At 38.2% G+C, this 27976-nt stretch overlaps 2 protein-coding genes across 20 annotated transcripts in view; both read right to left on the bottom strand.

The window, feature by feature from the left end:
- Positions 1-2819, bottom strand: part of scrib (scribble planar cell polarity protein) — a 120351-nt gene extending 117532 nt beyond the window's left edge. For all 19 annotated transcript variants that reach the window (XM_062993964.1, XM_062993970.1, XM_062993974.1 and 16 more), the window contains exon 1: positions 1724-2819. In XM_062993964.1, the coding sequence (XP_062850034.1) occupies positions 1724-1882 (159 nt within the window). In that variant the 5' untranslated portion in view covers positions 1883-2819. The remainder of the gene's footprint in view (positions 1-1723) is intronic.
- Positions 2820-10724: 7905 nt separating this feature from the next.
- On the bottom strand, positions 10725-27976 carry puf60b (poly-U binding splicing factor b). Its single transcript, XM_062993963.1, has 12 exons — positions 27918-27976; positions 25957-26043; positions 25413-25508; positions 24788-24877; positions 22877-22927; positions 21607-21768; positions 20377-20469; positions 15858-16071; positions 14038-14228; positions 13704-13821; positions 13330-13580; positions 10725-11410 (listed from the first exon to the last, which is right to left on the bottom strand). Exons 3-12 carry the CDS (start codon positions 25488-25490, stop codon positions 11111-11113), a joined length of 1548 nt encoding a protein of 515 aa, XP_062850033.1. The 5' UTR covers positions 25491-25508; positions 25957-26043; positions 27918-27976; the 3' UTR covers positions 10725-11110.

The following is a 27976-nucleotide window of genomic DNA, read 5'->3' as shown; positions in this document are numbered from 1 at the left end:
AGAAACGTTATGAAAACTTCATATGCAGTGTCAGTTTCAGGGTCAATAATGGCTCCTTCAGACAAAGCCAAGAAACAAAATACTATCACTTAACTACGACAACGTAACGTTATTAACAACTGGCTTGCAGTGAATCAACCACCACTATGAGGATGTCAGTATATTGGTATCAGTGAGTATATTTACATGCACAGAATGTTATTTTAAAATAATGCAGTTAGAGCTGATTATGATAAACCTCTAGTTTACATCAGTCAGCAATTAATTCTAGTGCAGTTCAACTTCAATAAGAAAAGAATTAAATCAGCCAAATTACAGTAGATCTATTACATAGCAAGCTAATAATGCAAACTCCACACAGAAAGGACCCGGACCGCCCCACCTGGGGATCGAACCCAGGACCTTCTTGCTGTGAGGCGACAGTGCTACCCACTTAGCCACTGAGCCGCCAAGTAATGGATGTAAAACAGAAAACACTGGACCACTGCTAGTCATTCACTAAGGTTCAATATATGGTAAACCTATGTTGAGGCTCAGTTTTGGATGTGTATGCAGCCATGTGATTTCTGCAGAATGAAGAACTTTTACTGGTTACCACACTACCTTTTTGTAAGTCAGATGTTTACTTCCAAGTGTTTACTTCTTTCATATACATTTTTAATATTTATAAACGTCTAAATCAGTTAGTGTTTGTTTAAAAATTAGCCATTACTTTAAAATGCTGCTGACATTAATAAACTGCAACAAGAAGTCTTGGTTTTTTTGTTGTTGTTAATATTGGTTGAGGTTTATCCTAAAAGGTTATATGCCCAGATATGCAAACTCTGTTACTGTTGCTAAGCTTGTCTTTCCAATGAATCAAAGACTTTAAGGAAATATGCAGTACAACCTGCAGTAAGTTATTTTTTGTTGTAAAATATTTGAGGCACTATGTGCTCCCCTGAAGTACCCATAACAGTTCATTGTCATAAGGATTTTAATCCAAATGTCAAGCATGGATTGACACCTCGATTGTAAGAACCACAGAACGCATACTGACTTGCTTATTTCAACTACAACAGTGGTCCCCAACCACCGTGCCATGGTCATTTATTACCGGGTCACAGAGAAAGAACAAATAATTACAGATTCAATCACCACTAGGTGTAAGCAGCATCTCATTGTATCGAAAAAAAGCTCAGGCTTCCCACTAATTTTCCATTCTACTGTATAGTTATTCTATTTTAAATCCTCCTGCCCCCGCCGGTGCATAAAATTATATCTTATATGAAACCGGTCCATAGTGCAAAAAAGGTTGGGGAGCGCTGAACTACAATGATCTGGGCTAAAACTTTTTTTTTTTTTTTTTTATATATACATATTTCTGCCATAAAGGACTCAAAGTTCAATGCTGCAGTTTTAATTAAAGAAGCATACAAATGTACATAATCAGTAAGGTGAATAAAACAAATAGCTAGTACAAATGTCCTGATCTACGTCTGGGCCAATTCTAGCCTTTGTAAGGTCACATACTTGTGACACCCCATGTCACGTCCGAAACGTTACATTGTCATGGAGTCTTTATGAAGCTGACAGTAGAACATCATGTGCATCTTTCTCACCACTGCCTAAATTATTCCTGTGTTTTGAGCACCAGCCATGCACAGCAGGTCTGAAAAAGAAACCCTCCCAATAATGTTGCAGCAGCTAGGTTCCAGACTACCAACGTAAAAGCCTTCCTTACCTTGGGTAGTTCTCGGAGCTGGTTGGCATCTAGCAGAAGCTCCTCCAGGCTGCGGCTGTAGCGGTAGATCTCGTCGGGTACAGCATGCAGAGAGCAATGCCGCTTGTCCACCGACTCAACGTGGCGGTTACACCGCCATAGAGGGATGCACTTCAGCATGGCGGGCCGCCCGGGCCGATCAGACTCTCCGCATCAGAGACCAGGGGGGCGATCACGCCGTATAATCCCTCAACTGTATCCCGAAAGGAAGGTAATTTAAATTCCTGGGAACTTCTCGGTACGCGCTGTTCTTCTTGGTGGGTCCAGTGATCAGTCCTGTCCAGCAATGTTTAGTCCACTAAACCCACACTATTCCCTTGAGGGTAATAAATCCCACACAATCTCCAATTCAACGCTAATAACATTTCATTTAGGGGCAGGACAATTAACCCACTAACTCTCACATCTTACTGGAGTCTATTAAAACCACAGTTCAGAAACACTTACCACATCAATTTAGCTCACAGCTAATGGAAATAAAATGCCAAATAACAGAAAAGTGGCGGTGATGTTGTTGTTGTTACACAACATAAAGTGAAAATGTAAAATCCTCAGTGTGCATGTGATGTAACCCAGCAAAGGCTGCTGCTGCTGCTGCTGCTGCTAGTCTCGCTTAAGCTAGTTCGCTTGCTAACACATGCTAGTTTAAAAACGACGCGGCTTTTAATAAACAAAAACAGCACTCGGAAAATGTGTAATAAAACGTTGCTCAATAAAATTAATGGAATTAAAAACTAATCATTATATAGTTCCAGTAAAGAGACATAAAGAGCAGTGGGGTTTGTCCTGTTGCTGCTCTTAGCAGTACGGTAGTGCTGCAGCCTCCGCCGGCTTTGTGCGGCTCCGCAGCCCCTCTGCCAAACAAAGTACGAGACCAGTCCGAGAACAAGCACCTAAAACTACACTTACTTCCCCCCAACTCATATGGCTGTTTAATCTAGCTGCGCCTCTGTGAGTGTTTATTTTCCAGGGAATTTCCAGGTTCCTGTGGCTGAGTCTGGAGGTAAAGAAGAGCTTCAGGTTTACCAGTCCATTCTCAACTCCGCCTCAGCGGACTGTCTGTATACACAGCTCTAACTGTGTACTTTCCACACCCGTATTCATACACACTCTCTCACACACACACACACACACACCCTTCTACTGCCACTCTAACAACGTTACTGAAATTAAACACACTAATAAAATCAAATACATCAAAATTAAAACAAAATCCATCCAGGGTTCAGTATTTCTACTTTAAATTCACAGTGTACTTTCACATTTAGCCAGATAGTACTTTACTACTGTTAAATTACGCTGAATACACGTTATGGTCTGGTTAAGAATGTAAAGTTGAACCAAGTTGTAAATAAAATGTCTTTTAAATAAACACACGCTACCAACCACTTGAAATAACACAAAAATAAAACTATCACAGTCACACCAAAAACTGAAACCTAAGCTCAAAATATAATAATTAAAAAACAAAACTAATAGAAACTACTGTTTTCAAGTAAAAAATAATTTTATGAAAACTGAAAAATACAACACACTCACTGTCTTAACTTACTGCCTATCCCAGCTTTTCAATGGGAGCAAGGCACACAGTAAAACCCTGGACAGGGTGCCAGTCCATCGCAGGGCAGACACACATACATACATACACACACACACTCACATACACACACCCATTTACCTATAGGGCAATGCAGTGTCTCCAATTAACATGACTGCATGTTTTTGGACTGTGGGAGGAAACCGGAGCTCCCGGAGGAAACGCACGCAGTCACAGGGAGAACATGCAAACTCCGCACAGAAAGGACCCGGACCGCCCTGCCTGGGGATCGAACCCAGGACCTTCTTGCCATGAGGCGACCCACTAAGCCACGGCACACCTTGAAATAAAATATGGAACAAAATTTAGAAAAAGAAGAAGAAAACTAGAGAACTAAAATTAAATTCTTTAATTAAAATGCCCAATTTAGGTTTAAAGGCAGTGTTGACTTCTATAAAGCAAAAACAAGTTTAGACTTGTTGATGAATAATGACAATATATAGGCCTGCATGTTAATTAATGATACTGTGAATAGGCGTACAGCAATACTAATAAAACAAGAGACACACTAAATCACAAGTGCAAACAAGTATAATCTAATTTAAAATTGCCAGAAACAACCGCACCCACAGTAAAAACAAAGTTTGAAAAAGTACTCTTGTAAATCTGATTTAATACTAAATGTTTTACAATAACTTAAAAAAAAAGGAAACACAAAATGTAATATAAAATAATATATTAGTTGAATGGAAAAAAGCCTAGCTAGAAATTCTTTATTTAAAAGTAAATAAACATGCAATAGCAGCATTATTTTTTCCAACAAAGCAAAACTGCCAACATGAAGTATTTGTTTTTGGGCAGAGCAGTGGTTCGGTGATTAAGAATGAATTAACAACAAGAAGGTTGATGGTTTAAATTCTGTCTCTGCCATGAGCAGGGCGGCACGGTGGCTCGGTGGGTAGCACTGTTGCCTCACAGCAAGAAGGTCTTTGGTTTGATTCCCCAGGTGGGGCGGTCCGGGTCCTTTCTGTGTGGAGTTTGCATGTTCTCCCCGTGTTTGCGTGGGTTTACTCTGGGTGCTCCGGTTTCCTCCAACAGTACAGACATGCAAGTGAGGTGAATTGAAGATGCAAAATTGTCCATGACTGTGTTTGACATTAAACTTGTGAACTGATAAACCTTGTGTAATGAGTAACTACTGATACATGCAAAGAAAATAATGTCGCTGTACTGTACACATTTCTAAATATCACGTTTATCCAAATAGGTATTATTTGTCAGAACATAAAAAGTACTATTTGTCTAAATGTTAAATACAACGTGTAAATGTGTCTATTAAATCCACATAAAACTGTAAAACCTGAAACAGATACAAGTGAAACTGAGCTCAATAAAAAATTTAAATCCTTTTTTAAAGAAGAAACGTAATGTGAACTAGCCAATCCCAGTGAACGACGCTGAAAATACTAGCCAATCACCAACAATGAATCTGAATTGACATAAAACGGGTGGTAAATAAATACTGTTTTACGCTTACACTGTTGTTTTTATGTGTAAACGGTTGTAATCTGGAGATGAGGACACCTGCAGGTCAGGAGGAGTTTCTCACGGCCGAGTAATTCTGTAAGCTTTCTCTCTCTGTGTGTGTGTATCTATCTATCTTTATTTATTTAACGTCATGTTTTACACACTTTGGTTACATTCATGACAGAAACGGTAGTTATTCGTTACACAAGATTCATCAGTTCACAAGTTTTAACGTCAAACACTCCAAACAGAAAGGACCCGAACTGCCCCACGTGGGGATCGAACCCAGGACCTTCTCGCTGTGAGGCAACAGTGCTACCCACACACTACATATAGTGTTGATAGTTTGTGATCTAAACATTATGTATAACGTTTAGATTACAAAATATTAACACAATGAATTACAAGATTGCAGATTAAAGTTAAATAATTTATTATTCTATGTACAGTGGTGTTAAAAAAAATAGCAGTCCAACACCATTAACTTGATAAATCAGTTTTTAGTAGAAATGCTATTTCTACATAGCAAAACATTTACTTGAAAGTGTAGTAGAGTAATGAAAACAAAACAAACCCAACAATTAGGACATGTCGTTCATTCTGAGTAATCGAAGCATTGATTGAAAGTGGGTTGTTCAAAATAATAGCAGTGAAGAGTTCAATTGGTGAAGTCATTAATTCTGCAGAAGAACGGGTGTCAATTTTGGCCCTTATGTAATGTAGGTGGGTGGCAAATGTTGCACAGGTTGGTCATAGTGCATTTCCTTCTGAAATACTGGGTAAAATGGGTTGTTCCAGACATTGTTCTGATGAACAGCGTACTTTGATTAAAAAGTTGATTTTAGAGGGAAAAAACATACAGAGAAGTGCAGCAAATGATAGGCTGCTCAGCTACAATGATCTCAAATGCCTTAAAGTGACAACCAAAACCTGAAAGATGCAGAAGGAAGCGTGGAACTACTGTTTGAATGGATCAAAGAATAGCCAGAATGGCAAAGGTTCAGCCAGTGATCACCTCCAGAAAGATCAAGGAACATCTGAAGTTCCCAGTAAGTACAGAAGATGATTAAGTGAAGCCAATTTACCAGCAAGAACTCCTGCAAAGTCCCGTTGTTAAGAAAAAGACGTGTCCTGAATGGGTTCAAATTTCCCAAAGAACACATTGACTGGTCCAAAGAGAAATGGCTCAACATTTTGTGGACTGATGAAAGCAAAATTGTTCTTTTTGGGTCTAGTGGCCGTAGACAGTCAGACGACCCTCGAGCACTGAATTCGAGCCAAAGTACACTGTGAAGACAGTAAAGCATGGTGGTACAAAACTATTACGCCTATTAATCACATACGAGGGATCATGGATCAGTTTAAATATATCAGAATACTTGAGGAGATCATGTTGCCCTATGTCGAAGAAGAAATGCCCTTAAAATGGGTGTTTTAACATGACAATGACCCAAAATATCTTGGTTACAGACAAACAAGATTGAGGTAATAGAGTGACCAGCCCAATCCCCTGACTTCAATCTCATAGAGAACTTGTGGGCTGATATCTGAAACGCGTTTTTTTGAGGCAATACCCAAAATTGCAGAAGAACTGTGGAATGTAGTCTAATCATCCTGGACTGGAATACCTGTTCAGAGGTGCCAGAAGTTGGTCGACTCCATGCAACACTGATCTTGGAAACAATTGTTATGCCACTAAATATTAGTTCAGTAATTTAAAGTAAAGTGAAACCTCAAACATTTTCAGTTTATAGATACATTTTTTGAGTTTTTAAAGAAAAATGCTGGCACTGCTATTTTTTTGAACAGCCTAATATTCATTTTTCTTAACTTTCTGTAAAGGATTAACACAAACTGGCTAAATGTTGTTAATGTTTTGATTTAGAATTAAAAGTGTAGTATTTTCAGTGCATTTGCATTTATGGAAATAAAAGTTATTATAATGATTTTGTGCTTTATTCACTTTTTAAAATCACTGCTATTTTTTTGAACACTACTGTATATACATATGGGTTGTGGAGAAAATGTGAAATGACTGGAAAAAACATGCATAAAACAGTTATTAATATTTATTTTATTTATTATAATGACTATTTAGATTTAGGGTCACTATGAATCTGGTGCCTCTTGGAAACCCTGGGCACAAGACAGAAATACACCTTTGATAGTGGGTGAAACCATTGCAGTGAACCAAAAAATGATACATTTACCCACCTACACCTGGGGCAATTTGGATGACCCAATCCACCTTCTGCGTGTTTTTGGTAGGTCAGAGGTACACAGAGCTATATTACAGCTACTGTTATTATTTTTTTTTTTTTTGTATTTTTCCCCACTTTTTTGGCACGTACAGTCAGTACAGACTGCATTTTTCACCTGCACGAGTCGAGTTCATACACCGACGGGCACTGTGTACGGAGGGCCACACCCCATCAGCATTATTCCTCAGCCCTGTGCAGGCGCCATCATTCAGCCAGCAGGGGCTGCAGTTGCACCAGTTATGAGAACCTGTGATCCGACTTTTTACCCTCTAACCCTGAACAACAGCCAGTAGTTGTTCATGCAGCCGCCCAGCCCAGTCGGAAGGCAGAGCTGAGATTCGATACGATGTATTCGAAATCCCACCTCTGGTGTGCTAGCGTACTTTACTACTACTTTAATAGTGCGAGCGGCATTATTATTATTTTATTTTCATGCACAATCTTTTTAACCAATCTCAATCTTTTATTAGTGGATATCCTTTTATCAGTCTCTCATCACTAGACGCTGTTAGCTCTATATTTTTGGCTGAGGCACTATTTTGCTCAGAGAAGTAAAATTGTCATTTTTTAATTCTGATGAACACTGATGTGTCTAATGCACTAACATTTTACATAACAGACTTTTTTGATGGGTTAACCGTAAGTGCATCTACAGTGGCTATAAAAGTCTACAGAACTTAAAATACAGTAGTAGGGGTAAATATAAAGATAAATAATGTGGTTGATTTTTATAACTTGGGATGTTGTGTAAAGAATAAACAAATCATATTAAAACTAATGTTAAACAGTAGTCGGTACACAACTGTCATTAATTAAAGGGACTGATTAATACCATATAAAGTTCAGCTGCTCTATAAGAATTTTCCTGACATTTAATTGGTTGCATCTCACAGCAAAAGCCATGGTCCACAAAGAGTTAGCAAAGCATCGAAGGGATCTAATAACTGAAAGGTTTCATTCAGGAGAAGGGTACAAAATGTCCAAGGGAATTCATACACCAGGGAACACAGTGAAGACTGCAGTCAACAAGTAAAAAAATATGGCATTGCACTCTCTCCGAAACCCCTCACATGGTGGCGAAGGTTCATGGAGCAGGCTCATGGCAGTCAATCTTTTATTTGCTGGCGTGTTTTTCGCTGTCTCGTCTATTTATTATTTGTGATTTTGATATTTGTTTCCATGGCTAGAAAGAAAATTCCTAAAGCCAGTGTTGGTGCTACTACACGTCATGTTATATCAAAGAGCAGAAAGTTATTTAATAAAAAGTTAGGAGGTTGTGGAAAGTCTATCTTTTTTAAATGTGGTCTAGTAAATGCAGCATAATGGTGTTTAATAAGAATAAAAAAAAATGTATTAAAACATAAAATATAAAATAGTTACTTTTAGCAACTCTAAACCGATTCAGACTCCTAGAGAATATGTAAATAGTGTTTCTCCAGAATATCTCGTTTCCTAGTTGCGTCTTAAGGCTTCCTAATGGCTTGTTCATTATTCCTCCAATTATATTCATCCTTCTTGTTGCTGGTCATCCTCTTTCTCTTTTACCTTTTTTTCTTTCAAGCATAACTGTCTGATGCCAATGAATTGGTTCTTCTCATAATGTATTTAAAATAGGAAAGCTTAAGTTTAGTTATCTGGGATTTCATCGAGAGGTTAGGTTAGATTTGATTAAGGATCTATTTGTTTGTCTTCTTTGTCATCCAATTTGACTAAGCAATAAAAACCAATGTTGGATGTGTATACAACAGGTAATTTCAAGATATAAAGCTATTTCGGGACTGCACAGAGGCTCAGTGGGTAGCACTGTCGCCTCACAGCAAGAAGGTCCTGGGTTAGATTCCCTGGTGGGGTCTTTCTGTGTGGAGTTTGCATGTTCTCCCCGTGTCTGTGTGGGTTTCCTCCGGTATCCTGCCCCAGTCCAAAAACATGCAAGTGAGGTGAACTGGAGATACTAAATTGTCCATGACTGTGTTTGACACTGAACTTGTGAACTGATGAATCTTGTGTAACGAGTAACTACCGTTTCTGTCATATGTGTGTAAAACATGACGTTAAAATCCTAAAAAATTATTAAATAAAGGTATTTCTACAAATTCAAAATGCAAATTCAAATGCTTTATAGACATTTACAAAAAAATAAAAAGCCAAACCAATATGAATTATTGACATAATAGTGACAGTAACAGTGTAACAACTGTTATTTTTTTCAGGAATGGGAAATCCATTTTTATTTTATTTGCATTTTCCATACTGTCCCAACTTTTTCTGATTTGGGGTTGTATATATACTGTAGGCCTTTTGTACTTCCAGTAAAGATACCAGGTAACAATTATGTAATATTATATGTAATTATGTAAATATTATATTTTTATATATTATTTTTAAATATTATGTTTTAGACAGTTGTCTACTTTGCAAATATGTTAGATGTTTCTGTAATATTTAAATTCAGAAGATTTTAAATAGTGTCTTTCTTTAAATAGTTCTGATAGATTTTTTCCTGTTTGATGTACAGTAATGGTTTAATGTCCATTGTGTGAGACAAAAACCAGGCGCTGTCCAGTAGAAAACTACCACACAGGCTACTGTTCACCCTCAAGCTGGAGGTTCTTCTCATGCAGTCATCATCCATCTGCAGAACCAGAGAGCCAGATACACTTCCACAGATAACACTGCTTCTAGTACATCATTTTTGGTCAGGAATAATGCCATAAAAGTATTTATAAAAATGTATGGTGTGTGAGTAAAGAAGAGTGAAAGTGTGAGAAAAGAGTTTAAAACTTGTAAGTTAGAGTAGAAGTGAGCGAGTAAATGAGAACTTCGAGCACGAGAGCCACAACAGTTGTCGCGAGCGAGCGATACAAAAGAAATATGTCAGATAAGGAGTCCTACTTGTGCTCTTGGTTTTTGAGCAGTAAAATATTAATGCAACAGATGTTTTGGTAGATTAGTGAAGACTTATCTAAAAGTATTTATCTTGTTAAAATGTTTCTCTTAGTCACTGGATTTAAGCATCATTGCAGCTACACTTTGTAGAAGAGTGTAAAATAAACATGCACCTCCTTCATCCCTCAATTGGTGGCTCAGTGGATAGCACTGTCACCTCACAGCAAGAGGGTCTTGGGTTCGATCCTCAGGTGGGGCGGTCCAGGTCATTTCTGTATGGAGTTTGCACGTTCTCCCCGTGTCTGCATGGGTTTCCTCCGGGCACTCTGGTTTCCTCCCACAGTCCATGCAAGTGAGGTAAATTGGAGCTACTAAATTGTCCATGTGAATTATCTATTACTGCTTAAGTGAGGTTTTAATTAGTTACCTTTTTAATAATCTGATGGAATTAATTTTGCTTAAACAAAGTCATAATTAGTTACCTTTTTTATAACAATGTGGTGTGATTATTACTGCTTTAATGAGGTTATAATACTGTTGTAATACATAATACTGTTTTAATAACAATCTGATTTAATTATTATTCATTTAATGACCAGGTTATAATTAGTTGCTGTGTTAATGACAGTAGCAAAAATAGTACTAAACACAAACACACTGATAGTCATTAACAAAGCAATAATGTATTTATGGCCTTTTCATAAAACTGTTGCCACATTCCATAACAACAAATAACAAGCAGAAAGCCTGGCAGATTTAAAGAATTTATTGTGTTGATGAATTCAGAACTAATAACTCCAATACAACATTAATGATACTAACATAATGTTAGATGAAAAATGTTTCTTTAAAAAATATTTGGGTCGGGCCAGTAAATAACAAGTGCAGCATGAGCCAAATTAACAAATTAGCCATTAAAGGTAAAAAAGAAAGAAAGAGAAACCTTTCACAGTAGGTGATGACCAAAAACAATCATGAGGTGCACATATTTCCTAAGCCAAATCCCAGCAATAGGATCATCCCCAATATTATTTACCACGATAAAAAAAATAATTACAAGTTTAAAAGAGGCCCAGAACTCGAGCAGCATTAATGATGGCTGAATGAGTTCAAGCGGGAAGAGAGGGTTGGTCAGTCTTAGGCGGTAAGGTCACTCCTATTGAAACGCTCCTGATCGTACACCTCAGCCACGACCTTGCGACCTGCAAACCACCGGTTGTTTAGAGCCTGGATGGCCTTATTCATTTCCTCAGCGCTGGAGAACTCCACGAAGATCTTAACAATGATCTGAGCATCCTCTTCCTCACCCTGTCGCTCCTGGTAAATGATGACTCGGTTTACGCCACCATATTTTCCGCATTCCTCAGTCACCTCCCCCTCCAGGTCATCGTCTATGTCTTCGGGGCCGACCATGTTGCGCAACACCATTACAGTGGACTACAGAAAAATAATCAAAACAAAAAAAACAATCAGAAAAGTTACAAAACTAATGAAATTGTTAGCATTACTATAAAATCTTACTAGCCCACATGCAACATTATCTTTAAATAATGCAGACTAAATAAACTATAAACAAGATGTTTATCTCTGCCTAAACTGAGTGCTGTTTAATCAGGTTGCATCCTAATTCACTGTGAATTAGTTGTTCAGTTTCTAATCTCTACCAGGCAACAAGCCACCTTTTGTTCCAAACTGGCAGTTGGCATTGGACACAGCCACATAATCTACTAAACTTATACTAATAATAGTGGTGAAATACTAATTATTAAAACTTTTAAATAGACCACAGCGGGTCAGAAAATATCTAAGCAATTTGCTTGCTCCCAAATATTTTACATTTTAGTCTCTAATGGCATTACTATCATCAGAGCTGTCAAGTTAATTCTGACTCCTGGCTTCCATGTGGATAGTGTTTCTCCAGAGTTAGGTTGGGTTAGAAGCTAATGTTATTGCTGGCCATTATCTTCTTTTTTAACCTCCAAATCTTCCAAGCATAACTGTCTTTCCAAAGAACTGGTTCTTCTCATGATGTGTCCAAAATAAGAGAGCTTCAGCTTGGTTATCTGAGCTTTAAAATGGAGGTTAAGTTGGTACATAAATAATCATTTTTTACTGCTAAATCTTTTGCTGTTAATAATTGGTCCAAGCAGACAGAACCTGTCCACCACTTCAACATCTCAATCAATGAAAGTCAGTGGTCTTTCCTGTTATCATAACTGTTGTCTTTTTGTCTTTATATTGATCCCATGTTTTCAATTTGTTTTTTAACTTTTCTTGTAAGGGCCTTTAGGTTCTTCCTGATTTTCTGCTGAATGTTGCTTCAACTGCATATCGAATGTTGTTGCTTATTTCACCGATCATGTCCTCAATCATCATCTTCCTTTCCTGCTATTCTCATTATCTGTACAGCATACAGATAGTAGATAGTGACTGAATAAAGTCTTGTATCCTTTGCCAATGTGGAACATTTCTGTTTCCAAGGCTGTGTTCTCTAAATGCATTTCTCTTCTCCTTTCATGGCATCTGCTGTTGGGCAAAACTTGGATGGTAGTAATGTTGAATGGTTGTGCATCAATTTGGATTAACAACACTCGATCATTCATAGATCCAAAAACTGCCTTGGTGACATTCTTTGTTGTTCATGATCTGGGTAGTAATCAGTGTGTTGTTTGGACTGAAAGTGTCCAGTTTATTTTTGTTGGCTGATCCAATGGATGTTGAGGATTTTATCTTCACTTTTAACTTGTCATGATTCATGCCTTGAACATAAGGATGGAAACTACAGGGCCTCAGCAATGGCTTTTTAAACTTTTCAGACAGATTTTAATGAATGTTTCACATATGTATTTAAATCTCTTTCAAATGTGGCATTATGTGCTGCTTTTTAAGACCTTCTAGCTTGCTTCACATTACCAGGCAGATTCTATTTAAGTAATAATTAAATCCAACAGGTCTGGCAGTAATCATGCATGTTGCTAGTAATACTGTCAATTGAACTGGTTTATTTAGTAACTATAGAGGCAATTACCTTATCACAGAGGACCAGGTAAGGCTGAACAGCATTTTTCCCATCATAAATGAAAACATCATTTTAAAAGCAGTTAGTCTTTAGATCAAGGGTACTTTTATACTATAGGTCTATTTCTACATTAATTCAGTTGTGTGGATTACAAGACTGGATTTTGAATCTTTTTGTGCCCCAGCTGAGTTGACTGTGTAACCTATTTAAAAAATATAAAACACTAGTGCCTATTTATTCGAACCAGTACAGTAATATTAAAATTTCTCTATCAACCTAGCCAATGTGTACTTGTTTAATTCTTTGTTAAAAAAAAAAGCTTTGTAGTTTATTTTACCCCAGACTGTGTGGCTGTGGGTTTGCCTTCACTGCTGCTGAGCTGCTCAAGCTCATCCCCGAGCTTAGTCTGGTTCTCGTGCTGTTTGTCCTCTACCTCCTTTTTAATCTCACTGGGCTGCTGCCGCTGCGTCGTGCTTGTTGGGGTCCCTGTGGGTGTAGCATTAGACGTGATGGGTGGTGAGGACAGCACTGGGTTTACGAGGCCAACTTGCGGCACCATGGGCAGAGTGGAGCGAACAGGCGTGACACCTTGGAAAGGGGAAGCAGGGAAAAAGATGCTTAACCACAGTACAGTTAACACAAGTTGAAACAACATTGTAGTCTTTAAGCATATAATGTGCTAAATTCAATTCATAAAAAAGTGTGTCAGACCTGTGATTAAACCTGGGGCCTGGGCTGCCAGTACAGCGTGGGGGAGCCCCATCTGCTGGCTGAGGAGATGAACAGGTGATGTCAGGGAGCCCAGCACAGATGCTCCTGCTACAGCCTCCTACAAATAACATAACAGTAATGACAAAACCTTTCATTAAGAATAAGGTTTAGTATATACAGTATATTCAGAATATATTCTGTTATATGTTACTTCAGTACAAAGCTTCAGAAGCAATTTTTGCACACCAAACATGTATTGGCCAACTGGGGAAAGAAACAAACTGTAGAAAGAGGCAGGCAAGAAATTTAAAATCTTAAACTCAAAAGTTCTCACCTGGGCTGTGATTTTAGCGGTGGCAGCAGCAGCCGCTACTGCGGCAGCAGGTGGCAGACCTCCAGGGGTCATTGGGGCAAGTAGGGGCATGGGAGGTGTCACAGCCTTTCCCACTCTGAGGTACTGGCCTCCCAAGTCAAACAGGTTCATGGAGGACACGGCATCTACCGCTGACTGAGGCTTTTCATATTCTAGCAACAGAGAAGGGAAATGTTTTACCAACTACTGAGTTTTGTTTTAACTATAGTCAAATAAAATCAATTTATTGAACTCGACACTAATATTACTTGGAAATGGGATGATGCTTTTTGTACAATATTGCCTTCTCTTTCCATTACATTTTGAAGAAAACAAATCACCCCATAGTAAAAATATGAAGTACTTATTACAATTGGATGATATGCAATTACATGTATTTGTGTTGCTAAAACCAGTAAGAATACCAGTATTTAAAATACCCATTCAGAATAAAAATGAACTATTATATGAGCAGAAATTATATGGAGGAGCAAATACAGTTACTTTGTTTTTTATTAATGCTTGTCCATTTATATCAATAAGAAAAAATTTCTTAGTTTTAGATAATAACCAAAGGCAGATAAAATGCCTTTATTTGGCACATATACATACACAGGTATACAATGAAATTCTTTATCCGCATATCCCTGCTTATTTGTAAGCTGGGGTCAGAGCGCAGGGGCAGCCATTCTACAGGCCTTGTCAACAGAGGCTTTAAGGCAAATTATTAAAGAATACTTTTGCCTCTTTTGTAGGCATGTTTTATTTATCCCTTCACCTCCGACAATAGGCACACAACAACCTAGAAGCAATATGTTCACAAAACTAAATTTTTCTTAACAAAGTATTCAATACTAGGGAGATTTAAAGTTTAACATATGGTCAAACCAATTATAAGGGCATTTTAATGCTTTACACTGAATAACCATAACTGGCCACAGGGTCTGATTCTGGGTTTATCTGAGGTAATGCATCAGCACAGGTTAATTGTTTATCATTTTCCTCCAATTCATGGCTCAGTTATGCAATTAAACATACATTATTTCAAATATGCAGTAAATAGATGTGTACATTGTTGTATACATTTATGTTAATTTAATATTCAGATTATTTACAGACAGTTAAATTTGGGTGAACTCATTTTCCTAAAGCTTTTGATGGTTAATAAACAGATAATAATTGTGATCACTTGGATTTAAATAAGGCATTTTCTGTACATAAAATGCAGTCTTTTTGTGCTATTCTGGAAAATTTAAATAGTATGAAATATTTCAATATATAAATATTTTAATAGAAAAATATATAAATACAGTAAAAATATATTTTTAAAAAGGATGAATTGCAAAGCATGCTTGCATTAAAAGCAAAAAAATTGCTCTAGTATTAAAATAAATCGTTATACACAAGGTAAAAATGAATACCGGTCTTTTTATTTAGCCAAATTACAGCTGGCCTAAATAGAGCTGAAAGGATATGGCAGCTCTGATAATGAAAATATGAATACTAGAAATATTGTACATTCGAGCCAAAGTTCTGGCCAGAATACAGAACTTCTGTTACCCATAAGAAAGGATATAAGTGCATTATAACTGCTCAGAGAAACTGTTTTGCTTGTTTTATAGATTAAACTACAGGGGTGAATTGGCTAGGCCAAGACCTTCTACAGACGTTAATATGATTAGAGATCACAGCTGGCCTAGCAAGACCAATTGTCATAAAATCTCAATTTTCCGCTATGCTCCTTTAACACTGTAAAACTTAAAATATACTCTTATATTCCAGACCATTTCACCCGTGCTTACCAATGAAGCAGTAGCCCTTGTGCTTTCCTGTCGTGTGCTCTCTGGACAGCATACAGGACATTATCTTGCCAAAGGCTTCAAACACACTTTTGATGTCGTCGTCGGACAGGTCTGGATGCACTGAGGCTACATAGATACGATTGAATGCACGCGCCTCCTCTGCCAACTGATCGATGATGGGCTGTGCCTGTCCGATGTTACCTGGCCGCCCCACCTACAGCACATATACCAGCACAGGAGCTATTGAATGGAAGTGTACGCAGATCAACTATTGAGAGTGTGGCTGTGGGTGGAAAATCAAATGAGACGCCTTAGTCTGCTGGTTAATGCACTGACTTGTTAAAAGATGCAGACACAACAATCCAATCCCCCCAATCCCCAAAACTAACCCTTCTGTGTTTAGATTTACTATTGATAAACTGTAAGTTCACAAAATTAACCCATTTAGACTTTTTTTTTTATTTATGACCAGAAGTCACTTTTTAGTTAAAAAGTTCACACATTAGTCTATTTTCTGCACTGCATTTATAAATATAACTGCTACAGGTACAGTGGGGCCAAAAAGTATTTAGTCAGCCACTGATTGTGCAGGTTCTCCTACTTAAAAAGATGAGAGGTCTGTAATTTTCATCATAGGTACACTTCAACTATGAGAGACAAAATGAGAAAAAAAATCCAGGAAATCACATTGTAGGATTTTTAAAGAATTTATTTGTAAATTATGGTGGAAAATAAGTATTTGGTCAATAGCAAGTTCAACTCAATACTTTGTAACATAACCTTTCTTGGCAATGACAGAGGTCAAACGTTTCCTGTAAGTCTTCACCAGGTTTGCACACACTGTAGCTGGTATTTTGGCCCATTCCTCCATGCAGATCTCCTCTAGAGCAGTGATGTTTTGGGGCTGTCGCTGGGCAACACGGACTCCACAAATTTTCTATGGGGTTGAGGTCTGGAGACTGGCTAGGCCACTCCAGGACCTTGAAATGCTTTTTACGGAGCCACTCCTTTGTTGCCCGAGCGGCGTGTTTGGGATCACTGTCATGCTGGAAGACCCAGCCACGTTCCATCTTCAATGCTCTCACTGATGGAAGGAGGTTTTGGCTTAAAATCTCACGATACATGGCCCCGTTCATTCTTCCCTTAACACGGATCAGTCGTCCTGTCCCCTTCGCAGAAAAACAGCCCCAAAGCATGATGTTTCCACCCCCATGCTTCACAGTAGGTATGGTGTTCTTGGGTTCTTCTTCTTCCTCCAAACACGACGAGTTGAGTTTTTACCAAAAAGTTCCATTTTGGTTTCATCTGACCACATGATATTCTCCCAATCCTCTTCTGGATCATCCATATGCTCTCTGGCAAACTTCAGACGGGCCTGGACATGTACTGGCTTAAGCAGGGGGACACGCCTGGCACTGCAGGATTTGAGTCCCTCTCGGCGTAGTGCGTTACTGATGGTCCCTTTGTTACTTTGGTCCCAGCTCTCTACAGGTCATTCATCAGGTCCCTCCGTGTAGTTCTGGGATTTTTGCTCACCGTTCTCATGATCATTTTGACCCCACGGAATGAGATCTTGACCCCAAGGGAGATTATCAATGGTCTTGTATGTCTTCCATTTTCTTACAATTGCTCCCACAGTTGATTTATTCACACCAACCTGCTTGTCTATTGTAGATTCACTCTTCCCAGCCTGGTGCAGGTCTACAATTTTCTTCCTGGTGTCCTTCGACAGCTCTTTGGTCTTGGCCATGGTTGAGTTTGGAGTCTGACTGTTTGAGGCTGTGGACAGGTGTCTTTTATACAGATAACGAGGTCAAACAGGTGCCATTAATACAGGTAATGAGTGGAGGACAGAAGAGCTTCTTAAAGAAGAAGTTACAGGTCTGTGAGAGCCAGAAATCTTGCTTGTTTGTTATTGACCAAATACTTATTTTCCACCATAATTTACAAATAAATTCTTTAAAAATCCTACAATGTGATTTCCTGGATTTTTTTTTCTCATTTTGTCTCTCATAGTTGAAGTGTACCTACAGTGTATCACAAAACTGAGTACACCCCTCACATTTCTGCAAATATTTTATTATATCTTTTCATGGGACAACACTATAGAAATAAAACTTGGATATAACTTAGAGTAGTCAGTGTACAACTTGTATAGCAGTGTAGATTTACTGTCTTCTGAAAATAACTCAACACACAGCCATTAATGTCTAAATGGCTGGCAACATAAGTGAGTACACCCCACAGTGAACATGTCCAAATTGTGCCCAAAGTGTCAATATTTTGTGTGACCACCATTATTATCCAGCACTGCCTTAACCCTCCTGGGCATGGAATTCACCAGAGCTGCACAGGTTGCTACTGGAATCCTCTTTTACTCCTCCATGATGACATCACAGAGCTGGTGGATGTTAGACACCTTGAACTCCTCCACCTTCCACTTGAGGATGCGCCACAGGTGCTCAATTGGGTTTAGTCCATCACCTTTACCTTCAGCTTCCTCAGCAAGGCAGTTGTCATCTTGGAGGTTGTGTTTGGGGTCGTTATCCTGTTGGAAAACTGACATGAGGCCCAGTTTTCGAAGGGAGGGGATCATGCTCTGTTTCAGAATGTCACAGTACATGTTGGAATTCATGTTTCCCTCAATGAACTGCAGCTCCCCAGTGCCAGCAACACTCATGCAGCCCAAGACCATGATGCTACCACCACCATGCTTGACTGTAGGCAAGATACAGTTGTCTTGGTACTTCTCACCAGGGCGCCGCCACACATGCTGGACACCATCTGAGCCAAACAAGTTTATCTTGGTCTCGTCAGACCACAGGGCATTCCAGTAATCCATGTTCTTGGACTGCTTGTTTTCAGCAAACTGTTTACTGGCTTTCTTGTGCGTCATCTTCCTTCTGGGATGACGACCATGCAGACCGAGTTGATGCAGTGTGCGGTGTATTGTCTGAGCACTGACAGGCTGACCTCCCACGTCTTCAACCTCTGCAGCAATGCTGGCAGCACTCATGTGTCTATTTTTTAAAGCCAACCTCTGGATATGACGCCGAACACGTGGACTCAACTTCTTTGGTCGACCCTGGTGAAGCCTGTTCCGAGTGGAACCTGTCCTGGAAAACCACTGTATGACCTTGGCCACCATGCTGTAGCTCAGTTTCAGGGTGTTAGCAATCTTCTTATAGCCCAGGCCATCTTTGTGGAGAGCAACAATACTATTTCTCACATCCTCAGAGAGTTCTTTGCCATGAGGTGCCATGTTGAATATCCAGTGGCCAGTATGAGAGAATTGTACCCAAAACACCTAATTTTACAGCCCTGCTCCCCATTTACACCTGGGACCTTGACACATGACACCAGGGAGGGACGACGACACATTTGGGCACAATTTGGACATGTTCACTGTGGGGTGTACTCACTTATGTTGCCAGCTATTTAGACATTAATGGCTGTGTGTTGAGTTATTTTCAGAAGACAGTAAATCTACACTGCTATACAAGCTGTACACTGACTACTCTAAGTTATATCCAAGTTTTATTTCTATAGTGTTGTCCCATGAAAAGATATAATGAAATATTTGCAGAAATGTGAGGGGTGTACTCACTTTTGTGATACACTGTATGATGAAAATTACAGACCTCTCTCATCTTTCTAAGTAGGAGAACCTGCACAATCAGTGGCTGACTAAATACTTTTTGACCCCACTGTATGTCAAATAGGAGACACCCATAAATGTGTTATTGTAAATAAAAAAAACTGCTTTTTACTATGCAACAGCTTGGAGTTTGCACACCAGTTCTTCAACATTACATAATGAGAAGCTGGCAAAAATGATTGGAATGAGTTCTAAAACTAAAAAAAAACACCAGAGGCCCTTTATGTTCCTAAATGTCTCTGTATGTGCATTGTGATTGCTTAAGGATGAATCAGTTTTCTCCGCCTTGTGCGGTATTTGTGCTGCAGGTGGGGTGGCCAGACAACACCAGCCAGGCACAGCCCTTCAGCGCACTCTGGCATGAGAGCAGCGCATGAATACATCACGCATCCATTCTTTGCTGGTCCTGCAAGATACAGGACTCCAAAACTTATCAGCATAGTATCCAACAGAACACAGATGTTAGTAAAACATGGAATGCTCATTTAGCTTAAACACCAAGACAACTCAGAGTGAAACAAAAGCAAAGCTCAAACTTAAAAAAAACTTTTGTTGCTAAAAAATAAGACACAAATACATAAAGACGCATGCATGCCTTTAACACAAAATAATGCCTGCTACTCAGATGCTGGAAAAATAGCCACCTGAATAAAAAACAATAAGCATGATTTTAAAAGTTACAGTATGCATAGAAGCATGTGTGATTTCAGAGCACTGATGACAATATCAGCATACAAGAAAATATCACAGGGCTTGCAAAAAGATTCCTTAAAATAATAATAATAATAATAAATTGAACCAATATATCAAACTTTCGAACACACCAGTTTTCAGTGAAACTGGTGTTTGTTTTAGATATACCTTAATGTTCCTACCACCCAGCATAACCGAATTCATCTGCTCCAGAGCCAGCTGAGCAGCCTCAGGAAGCTCATACTCCACAAAAGCAAAGCCCTGCCAGAGAGAGATTGAATTATGATTTCATTATACATCATTTACTTGGTATCAACATTAAAAAAAGCCACACACATGTACAGTGCAATTCTTTTTCCGCATACCCCAGCTTATTTGGAACACAGTGCCACAGAGTGCCTGCATTTGAACCATCAATCTACAGACTGATAGCCCAAAGCTCTATCCACTAGGCTACCACTTAGCGCCACAGAGAACAAATTTCCAGCACAATTTACCAATTAATGTCGGCATGCTGTGCTAATATAGGACTGAACTAAGAATCAGATTGTTACTGATTTAAGCCCCACACCTGCCAAGTTGCCATGGTTGGGCCCTTGTGCAAGGGCCCTAACCCTTAACTGCTTATACTGTATTTAACATAACTTAGACGCTTTAAACAAAAGTCCTCAATGTTTGGTCAGGAGAAGGCATGGGCACACCTGAGATACAGATAGGAATGCATAAGATTAATAAAACTTAACATGAAGCTAAAGGCTGATCAATTTAACTTGGGTCATTTAAAATTATTTCTTCTACCAAATGTATTATCGTGGGCAATTTTTTTTACATTTAAATCTTCTTCCATGTGCATGACAGTGTCAGCTTATATGGTTAAGACTGCACTAAGCAAAAGAGCACAGTTAAATGTGTAGAGAAATTTCTCTTTATATGATATTGCTATTTAATGCGCCAGTTTCTGCATGTGGACGTATACAAAAATGCAAACAACAATGATGACGCAATTTTTAAACTGAGATAATAAATAAAATTTAAATTAAAGCAAATTCTTAAAATAGGTACAAAAATTACTGTAAATAATGTAAAAACCTTATTACTTAAGCTTGTTTACTTTAAAAAAGCTTGGGTGATATAATAACCGTGCAAGACAATTAAATACGAATAAAAAAGAGAAAGTCTATGAACTTTCTAGGCAGGAACATTTTAATAATAATAACAGCAATAAAATAATTAACAGGTAATACAACTATAAAAAACCAAATGCTCAAAATATGGTTTAAAGTTGTATTTTTGAGTAACCGGTATTTGAGACTAATTATTAACTGCTAAAATGCCAATTATTAACATAAAAGTACCCTTGAATAAATTGTGGCAAATATAAAGAAAACATGGCCACACCTTGTGCTTCATTGTGACAGAGTCCCAGGACATGTCGATGCTCTTAATGGGGCCAAATGGGGCAAAAGCTTGTCGAATGGTGTCCTCGCCAAGTTCATAATAGATGGAACCCACATAGACACGGCACATGATGGCCAAAGCTCGCTGCCTCTGCGCTGCCGCCTGGTGGTCATGTAGAGGAGAGACAGAAAGAGAAAATACTAACTGTTTAGGAATGTTAAACAAAGAGAGAAAAAAAACCACACACACAACAGAAAAATAACAAAAACTTGTCTATTTTCTTTTTTCAAACAAAGGCCTAGATCTAGTCCTCTTTGGTTTTATTATAAGAACTTACAACTTAAGCATAAATGCCAGGAAGTAACAGAAGATGAAGAGAAGCCCTTTGGTTCAGTTTAACAGTGAGCTCATGGGGTTTTACTTTGAGCCTGCACAGCACACATTTCAAAACGTATAGTTATGACTAACCTGAAGTGCAAAAATTTCAACAAGACATTTTCAACAAAACCATACCAGCAAAACCATAACAGTGAGCTGAAACCTGAGGTGCCTTCCTTCATGGCTTTTGGACTTACGCTGGAATTCTCCAAGAGGAAAGGTGAATCTGCACAAACCACATAACCTAATAGTGATTAATGTACACAGCGTTTATATTTTCTGGTGGTTTTCTACCAGAACAAACCTATACGTAGTTCATTTTGCACTACTGGGCTGACGGCTAGCCGTCTTTGACATCAGAGATACCACTGAGAGTTTAGTTCACAGCATATTTGCAAAGGAGACATGGATTTGAAACATCGCCAGAACACGCGCACACACACACACATAAATGCTGCAAATGTTGTTGAGTTTATGAGCCTTGAACTGTGATTACACTAAGTACTTGTAGTCATGCACTGACAATGAATTTAGATGTGATAAAGTGTAAACCTGAGCCCTTCAAATGTCCCCAATATATCCTTTATAGTCCTTCTCTCACCTACAGCTGTACACTAATGTACATTTCCAGAGCTAAAAACTAGAACTGTAAAAATCAGGTGAAAGTATGCCTTTGAAAAAGAAATTACAAAGGCACTGAAGGCCAGGCAACTTGTGATGAAATGAGTGAACAAACATACACATTTCATTCGCCGAGAAAAGCCATGTCTACGTTTGAAATATGCTGAGACAATGGACAGGTCATCAGCTTTAAATATCTGGACTGGTAGGTCAGTCTATGTCACAGTACCAAAAATGCGGACAGTGAAAGAAAGTTTAATATTCTATTGACCGAATGTAAAGGTGAGAGAGGATCTCCAAAGCCCATAGTCACTGCTGCCATCTGAAACACAGTAAAATGGAAAAGTGCTGAAAAGTAGGTTAGATATTTCTTTTGCAAGACAGATATCAGATTCTACAGAAGACAAGTACTGTAATTACCAGTCTAGTCTGCAGCTGATCAGTTCCATGCTTCATTTTAAGGGCTTTTTAGGAACTAGTGTTATCAATCTTTATACATCACTCATAACTAAACCACACAGGCTCGGCGAGGAGGGTAAGCAAAGGCACCAATCTGACTTTGTGTTACAGGGTGACGTAACAGTGTATACCCAGTTGACGTGCTACTTAAACACGCATCATGTCACATTTAAGATAAAACCCAATACCAATACATAGGATCTCTGGACCTTACAAATTTTTAACATATTCTTATTCAGCCATGAATCATTAGACATGACACTACAGGACTGGAGACTTGGAGAAGTGTGGGTAGTATATATTTTTTTCGTGCATTTAAAAACAAAAAAAGAGAAATTTATGATGTCATAAATAATTGCTTTTTATTTTTATAAACAGACTCTATGTATATTTGTGCTATTATTCCCGTTCCTAAAGGGATGTTTTGTCTACATGTCCCTGCTTCACATGCAAAGCAGATTAGTACATACTAAGTACTTTTATTACAAACAGTATGATAGAAATGATTCTTCTACTGGTGGAAAGTTAAAACCGATGCATAGCATCTATGCTCTACACTCTACTACACAAATGTACAGGAAATAAATATGTCACCCCTATTGTTTGTTACTTAATACACTCCTAGTGTATATATTATACCCATCTTAAATTATCAGGTGTTTTGACTTTCTGATAACGAATATGGAAAAAAAAATTGTATGAAACAAAATTAATAGGAGACAATACTACACCACAAATTTGTGACATTTATTTGTTGGAAAGCAATTACAGCTTTGTGATGTCCACAGCAAGAAATTATTAGCTTATGCAAGCCCTTTAACCTTCATTGCAAATAGTTTTGGCAAATTTGGCTGTATGTAAAAGAGAAATCTTTTTGTTAGTTGCATACCGATAAAAGGATGGCTTTATGTTAAATACTTAGATTATCCTCAGAAGTGTTTATTTTAAACCCAAAACACTTCTAGTCTTCTATCAGATAAAGTGACTATTTGTCATATGTTCATATACATATGCACAGCTGCTGTAAAGTTGCTTTGAGACAATGTCTGTTGTAAAAGACGCTATAGAAATAAAATAAGACTTGAAATTTGACTACAGTACAATGAAATTCTTTTTCAGCATATCCTAGCTTCTTTGGAAGTTGGGGTCAGAGCACCCTTGCGCAGACAGGGTTAAGGGCCTTGCTCAAGGGACCAACCGCGGTCGCATGGCAGAGCCAGGAACCCACAACCTTCCAGTTAATAACCCACAGCTCTACCCAGGCTCATACCCAAGTACTGCAGTATGACTTTTAGGATGCAGCCTGAACACTGCTGGTATTTATGGTTCTGTTGTAATGGAAATCACCTTCACATGAGAAGGTGTAACCACACAAAGGAACAAAAGGGTCTGTAGGCAAGTATGTGAAGAGTGTTGCCTGTGTACATGTACCACATGGCAAGAAGTCCTAAAATTATTAACCACGTATAAGCACACCTATCTGAACTAGCTGATACCTTCAACACCACGTACACACTAACTTCTACCTTTGAAGAATAACCAAAGAATTAAACCCCTATGTTTTAAAGGGAAGGAGACATCAGCCACTTAGCCCAAAACAGGCCAACATAAAGAAACGACCTTAAACAGCCAACTTTTGAGTGTCAGACTTTTCCAAGATACTCAACTCACTGGTATTGTGGAGGAAAGGTTGTACAAGAGTAGATTTTTATTTTTGGCTCACCTGCAGGTTAGTTAGCTGCTGCTGCTGATGAGCTATGGTCTGTTTCACCAGGACACTTTTAATGCTCTGCTCCATGGCATATTTCTTTGCCTGCAAAGTTACAAAAAGGACAAAAGTGATTAGCTTTGTGAGTGAAGTAACAAATGAGTGTTACACTTACTAAGGTTAGAGTGTTAGGGTTATTACTCCTAACCTCCAAGAATGTGTGGGCTGTTTTTCAAATATCATGTTTATCCTTATTTCTCTTTTTAATAGGCATTTTACATAATGTCCAATAGTTTTGATTTTAGGATTATATTGTTAATTCTGACCAGGTGGCTTTATATATTTGAGGTTGTGTTTAACTATTGTGTATGAGGCACAGCAGTTAAGCCTTTGAATGTGGAGCAGACAACAATAAACTAAAGACAAGTAAAATGCCTCTTAAATATCCTTCATTTGCAACCCTAACTGCACTTTATCTATCATGGATGTTAGGTGAGTTATCTGCCAATACATCTGCAGTGCATGGCATTACAAGTGACTCTAAAGGTATAAACAGTAAATACAAAATAAAAAACATAGCTTCTCAGCTAGTAATCCAATATATAACTTAAAATAGACCCAAACAATTAAAATGCATTACCCTCTGCAGTGCTTCCTGCTGCTCTGGAGTGAGGGGTGGCAGACCCAGCTTGGAGCCTGTGCCTTGACCATTTTCCATGTTCAGAGCTTTGCCTCTCTAAAGAAACCATAAAAAAGAGAAAAAAAACATTATTAATAGGTATTTGGTTCACACAAAATGTCAAGCCTATTTTATAAAGTTTTAAGAAATAAAAGGTTGATCACATGTCATGAACTATCACTCATGACACTTGCCAGTAACAGAATCCATCACAAGCCATTACTAAACCATAGAGTGCAGCTGATTGTCTAAAGACATTGTTACACAAGCCCTGGAATACAGCGATTCACTTTTAAACAGCATTCTTATAGGCAGCCAGTTTCAGGAAAAAGTAATACATATTAATACTATTTCAGTTACTGTATCCTAGTATAAGTATACCTATAAATGTGGCACTAATATTCAGCAATTTATCAACAATCTGTCATTTACTCTGCATCTATGATCCTTGTACCAACTAGAAAGCTATAAAGGGTATAGAAAAATCCACAAATGAACAGCTCACCTTTGAGGCTACAGTTGACTCAAGAAGACCAAGGCAGTGATTGTGCCAAGATTTTAACAACACACTTACTCACAACGTCTTAGCAATCTAAAGTTGATCAAATAAAACAAAAAAGAAAGAAGAAATACAGATTGGTGTCAGTATCTAATATCTGCTTAACAGAACTCCCAACTAGTAACAACTATCCATTACGTTTGCATATTTGTACCTGCTTGATTTGAAGTGAGAGCAAAGCTGCAGATCTTTACACACACAAGTTTATTTCAGAGAAAGTAAGCTGCTTTTTTAATCTGAGCATGAATGACTGAAGTGTTACACATTGAAATCACAAACAAGCTGTTTAGTGTCAGTATGGAGTCTGACTGCATGTAAACTCTTCGAAAATGATGTAGATATTTTGCATCATGATCGAGTATGAAAGTGAAACTGATTATCATCTTATAATGACTACACTTTTGTCAGAAAGAGCTTCAATATACAGACTTAATTTCTATTTATTTTGATTAGAATGTTTAGTTAGCACTTGCATTTGAACTACTGACTTCCATATAAAATCTGCATTCTGAGTGCTGAACTTGTAGTATATAAAGTATAAAGACTTATTGATGTGCTTTATATGTAAGGCTTTTGAGTTGACCACCAACTAAAGGAAATTAACCCGCGGACGTTTAAAAAGGATTACATGACAGGATTACATTTAACTGGTTAATCCCTGACATCCCTAAAACATTGTAGTGCTGTTTGAGACAACTGGATGAACGTTTCATGTGTTTTCGCAGTATATTACAGAGCGTGACAATATTCACCTGCTGCCAATTGACTAAATCTTGTAGTACTCATTCTACATGCTGTGCACGTTACTGTTATTTTTAAATATTCCACACGCTGCTAGCTTACATTACCTGTATATTGCCATTGGTATGTTACCATATATTGTGTACCTCTGCTTATATGTACATACATTGGTCACTGAATACTGTACATACATACATGCACACGTCCATACATTTTCTATATATTGCCTGTATATAATCTTACAGTTTGTATATTTTTGTGTTTATTGTTCTTGTGCATTGTCTGCAACTTGTACATTGCTTGTATACTGTATTTATATTAGAGAGATACCATCAGTCGGAACCAAATTCCTTGTGTGTATCCACATACTTGACCAATACATCTGATTCTGATGAAAGATGACCAGTTAGTGCTGGACCTCACGTTACTGAGCACTGCAGCAGCAATCCGGCGGTCAATAACTAGCCGAAACCGTCCAAATAATGGATTAAAATACAAGTAGGTCATTAACCCGGCGACTTAAACCATTAATTCAGCTGCTGTGTCCTCACACCAATGTATGACCGAAAGAAATAAGCAGAAGAGGTAAAAAAAAAAAAAAAGAGTATACTGTAACCTTGTAATACTCGAGAAGCATCCAGAATAAAAGCTTAAACTATAAGTATAGTTAAAGCTGCACTTTGAGCTGTGTCCTAAACTACACGCTATACACTAGATACTATAGCCAATTTAGAGCATCCCCCAACGGTCTCTTTCCATGCTACTTAGTAAGCAACAAGCGGTTTGGGACGCGGCCACTGTACAATAGCGCTAGCTACCGCTAATCGTGTTTGAACAGACAAACAGCGTTTATACTGCCAAAAACGGTCAGTTTAGCATATATTTAATGTATTTTTATGACTTGCTGATTCCATAACATTATTTGGTAAATTAGTGCGCAAATATTTCAGTTATGTTGGCTAAAAGGGCTAATTACGTGGTTAGCTCGCCTGTGGCTAGTTGGCTAACGAGAGTAACGTCCTGACTGTTGTGGAGAGCCGCGACTGAATGCGAGAAATCTTTAATTTACAGTACAAATAAATGTAAACTACAAATTCAAAACCAAACGTAAATAAACACTCGGTTATTTAATTTAATAAAAAAGAAAAGATCAGTGAAGTAACTACCGCAATGTGCTCTGTTACCGCCATGTAGCTGCACTCCGTTCTCTTCACTTCTTCTTACA

Source organism: Trichomycterus rosablanca, chromosome 4 (assembly GCF_030014385.1).
Source record: "Trichomycterus rosablanca isolate fTriRos1 chromosome 4, fTriRos1.hap1, whole genome shotgun sequence".
Classification (NCBI taxonomy): Eukaryota; Metazoa; Chordata; class Actinopteri; order Siluriformes; family Trichomycteridae; genus Trichomycterus; species Trichomycterus rosablanca.
This window is presented reverse-complemented; position numbering and strand designations above follow the sequence as displayed.

Bases quoted from the DNA above. Each gene is read 5' to 3' on its own strand.
- puf60b (XM_062993963.1), bottom strand. From the start codon at position 25,490: ATGGAAAATGGTCAAGGCACAGGCTCCAAGCTGGGTCTGCCACCCCTC. The intron at 24,878-25,412 runs GTAATGCATTTT...GTAACTTTGCAG, and splicing joins AGCAGGAAGCACTGCAGAGG to GCAAAGAAATATGCCATGGA. The intron at 11,411-13,329 runs GTAAAATAAACT...ATTTTTCTGTAG, and splicing joins CCACAGCCACACAGTCTGGG to TCCACTGTAATGGTGTTGCG.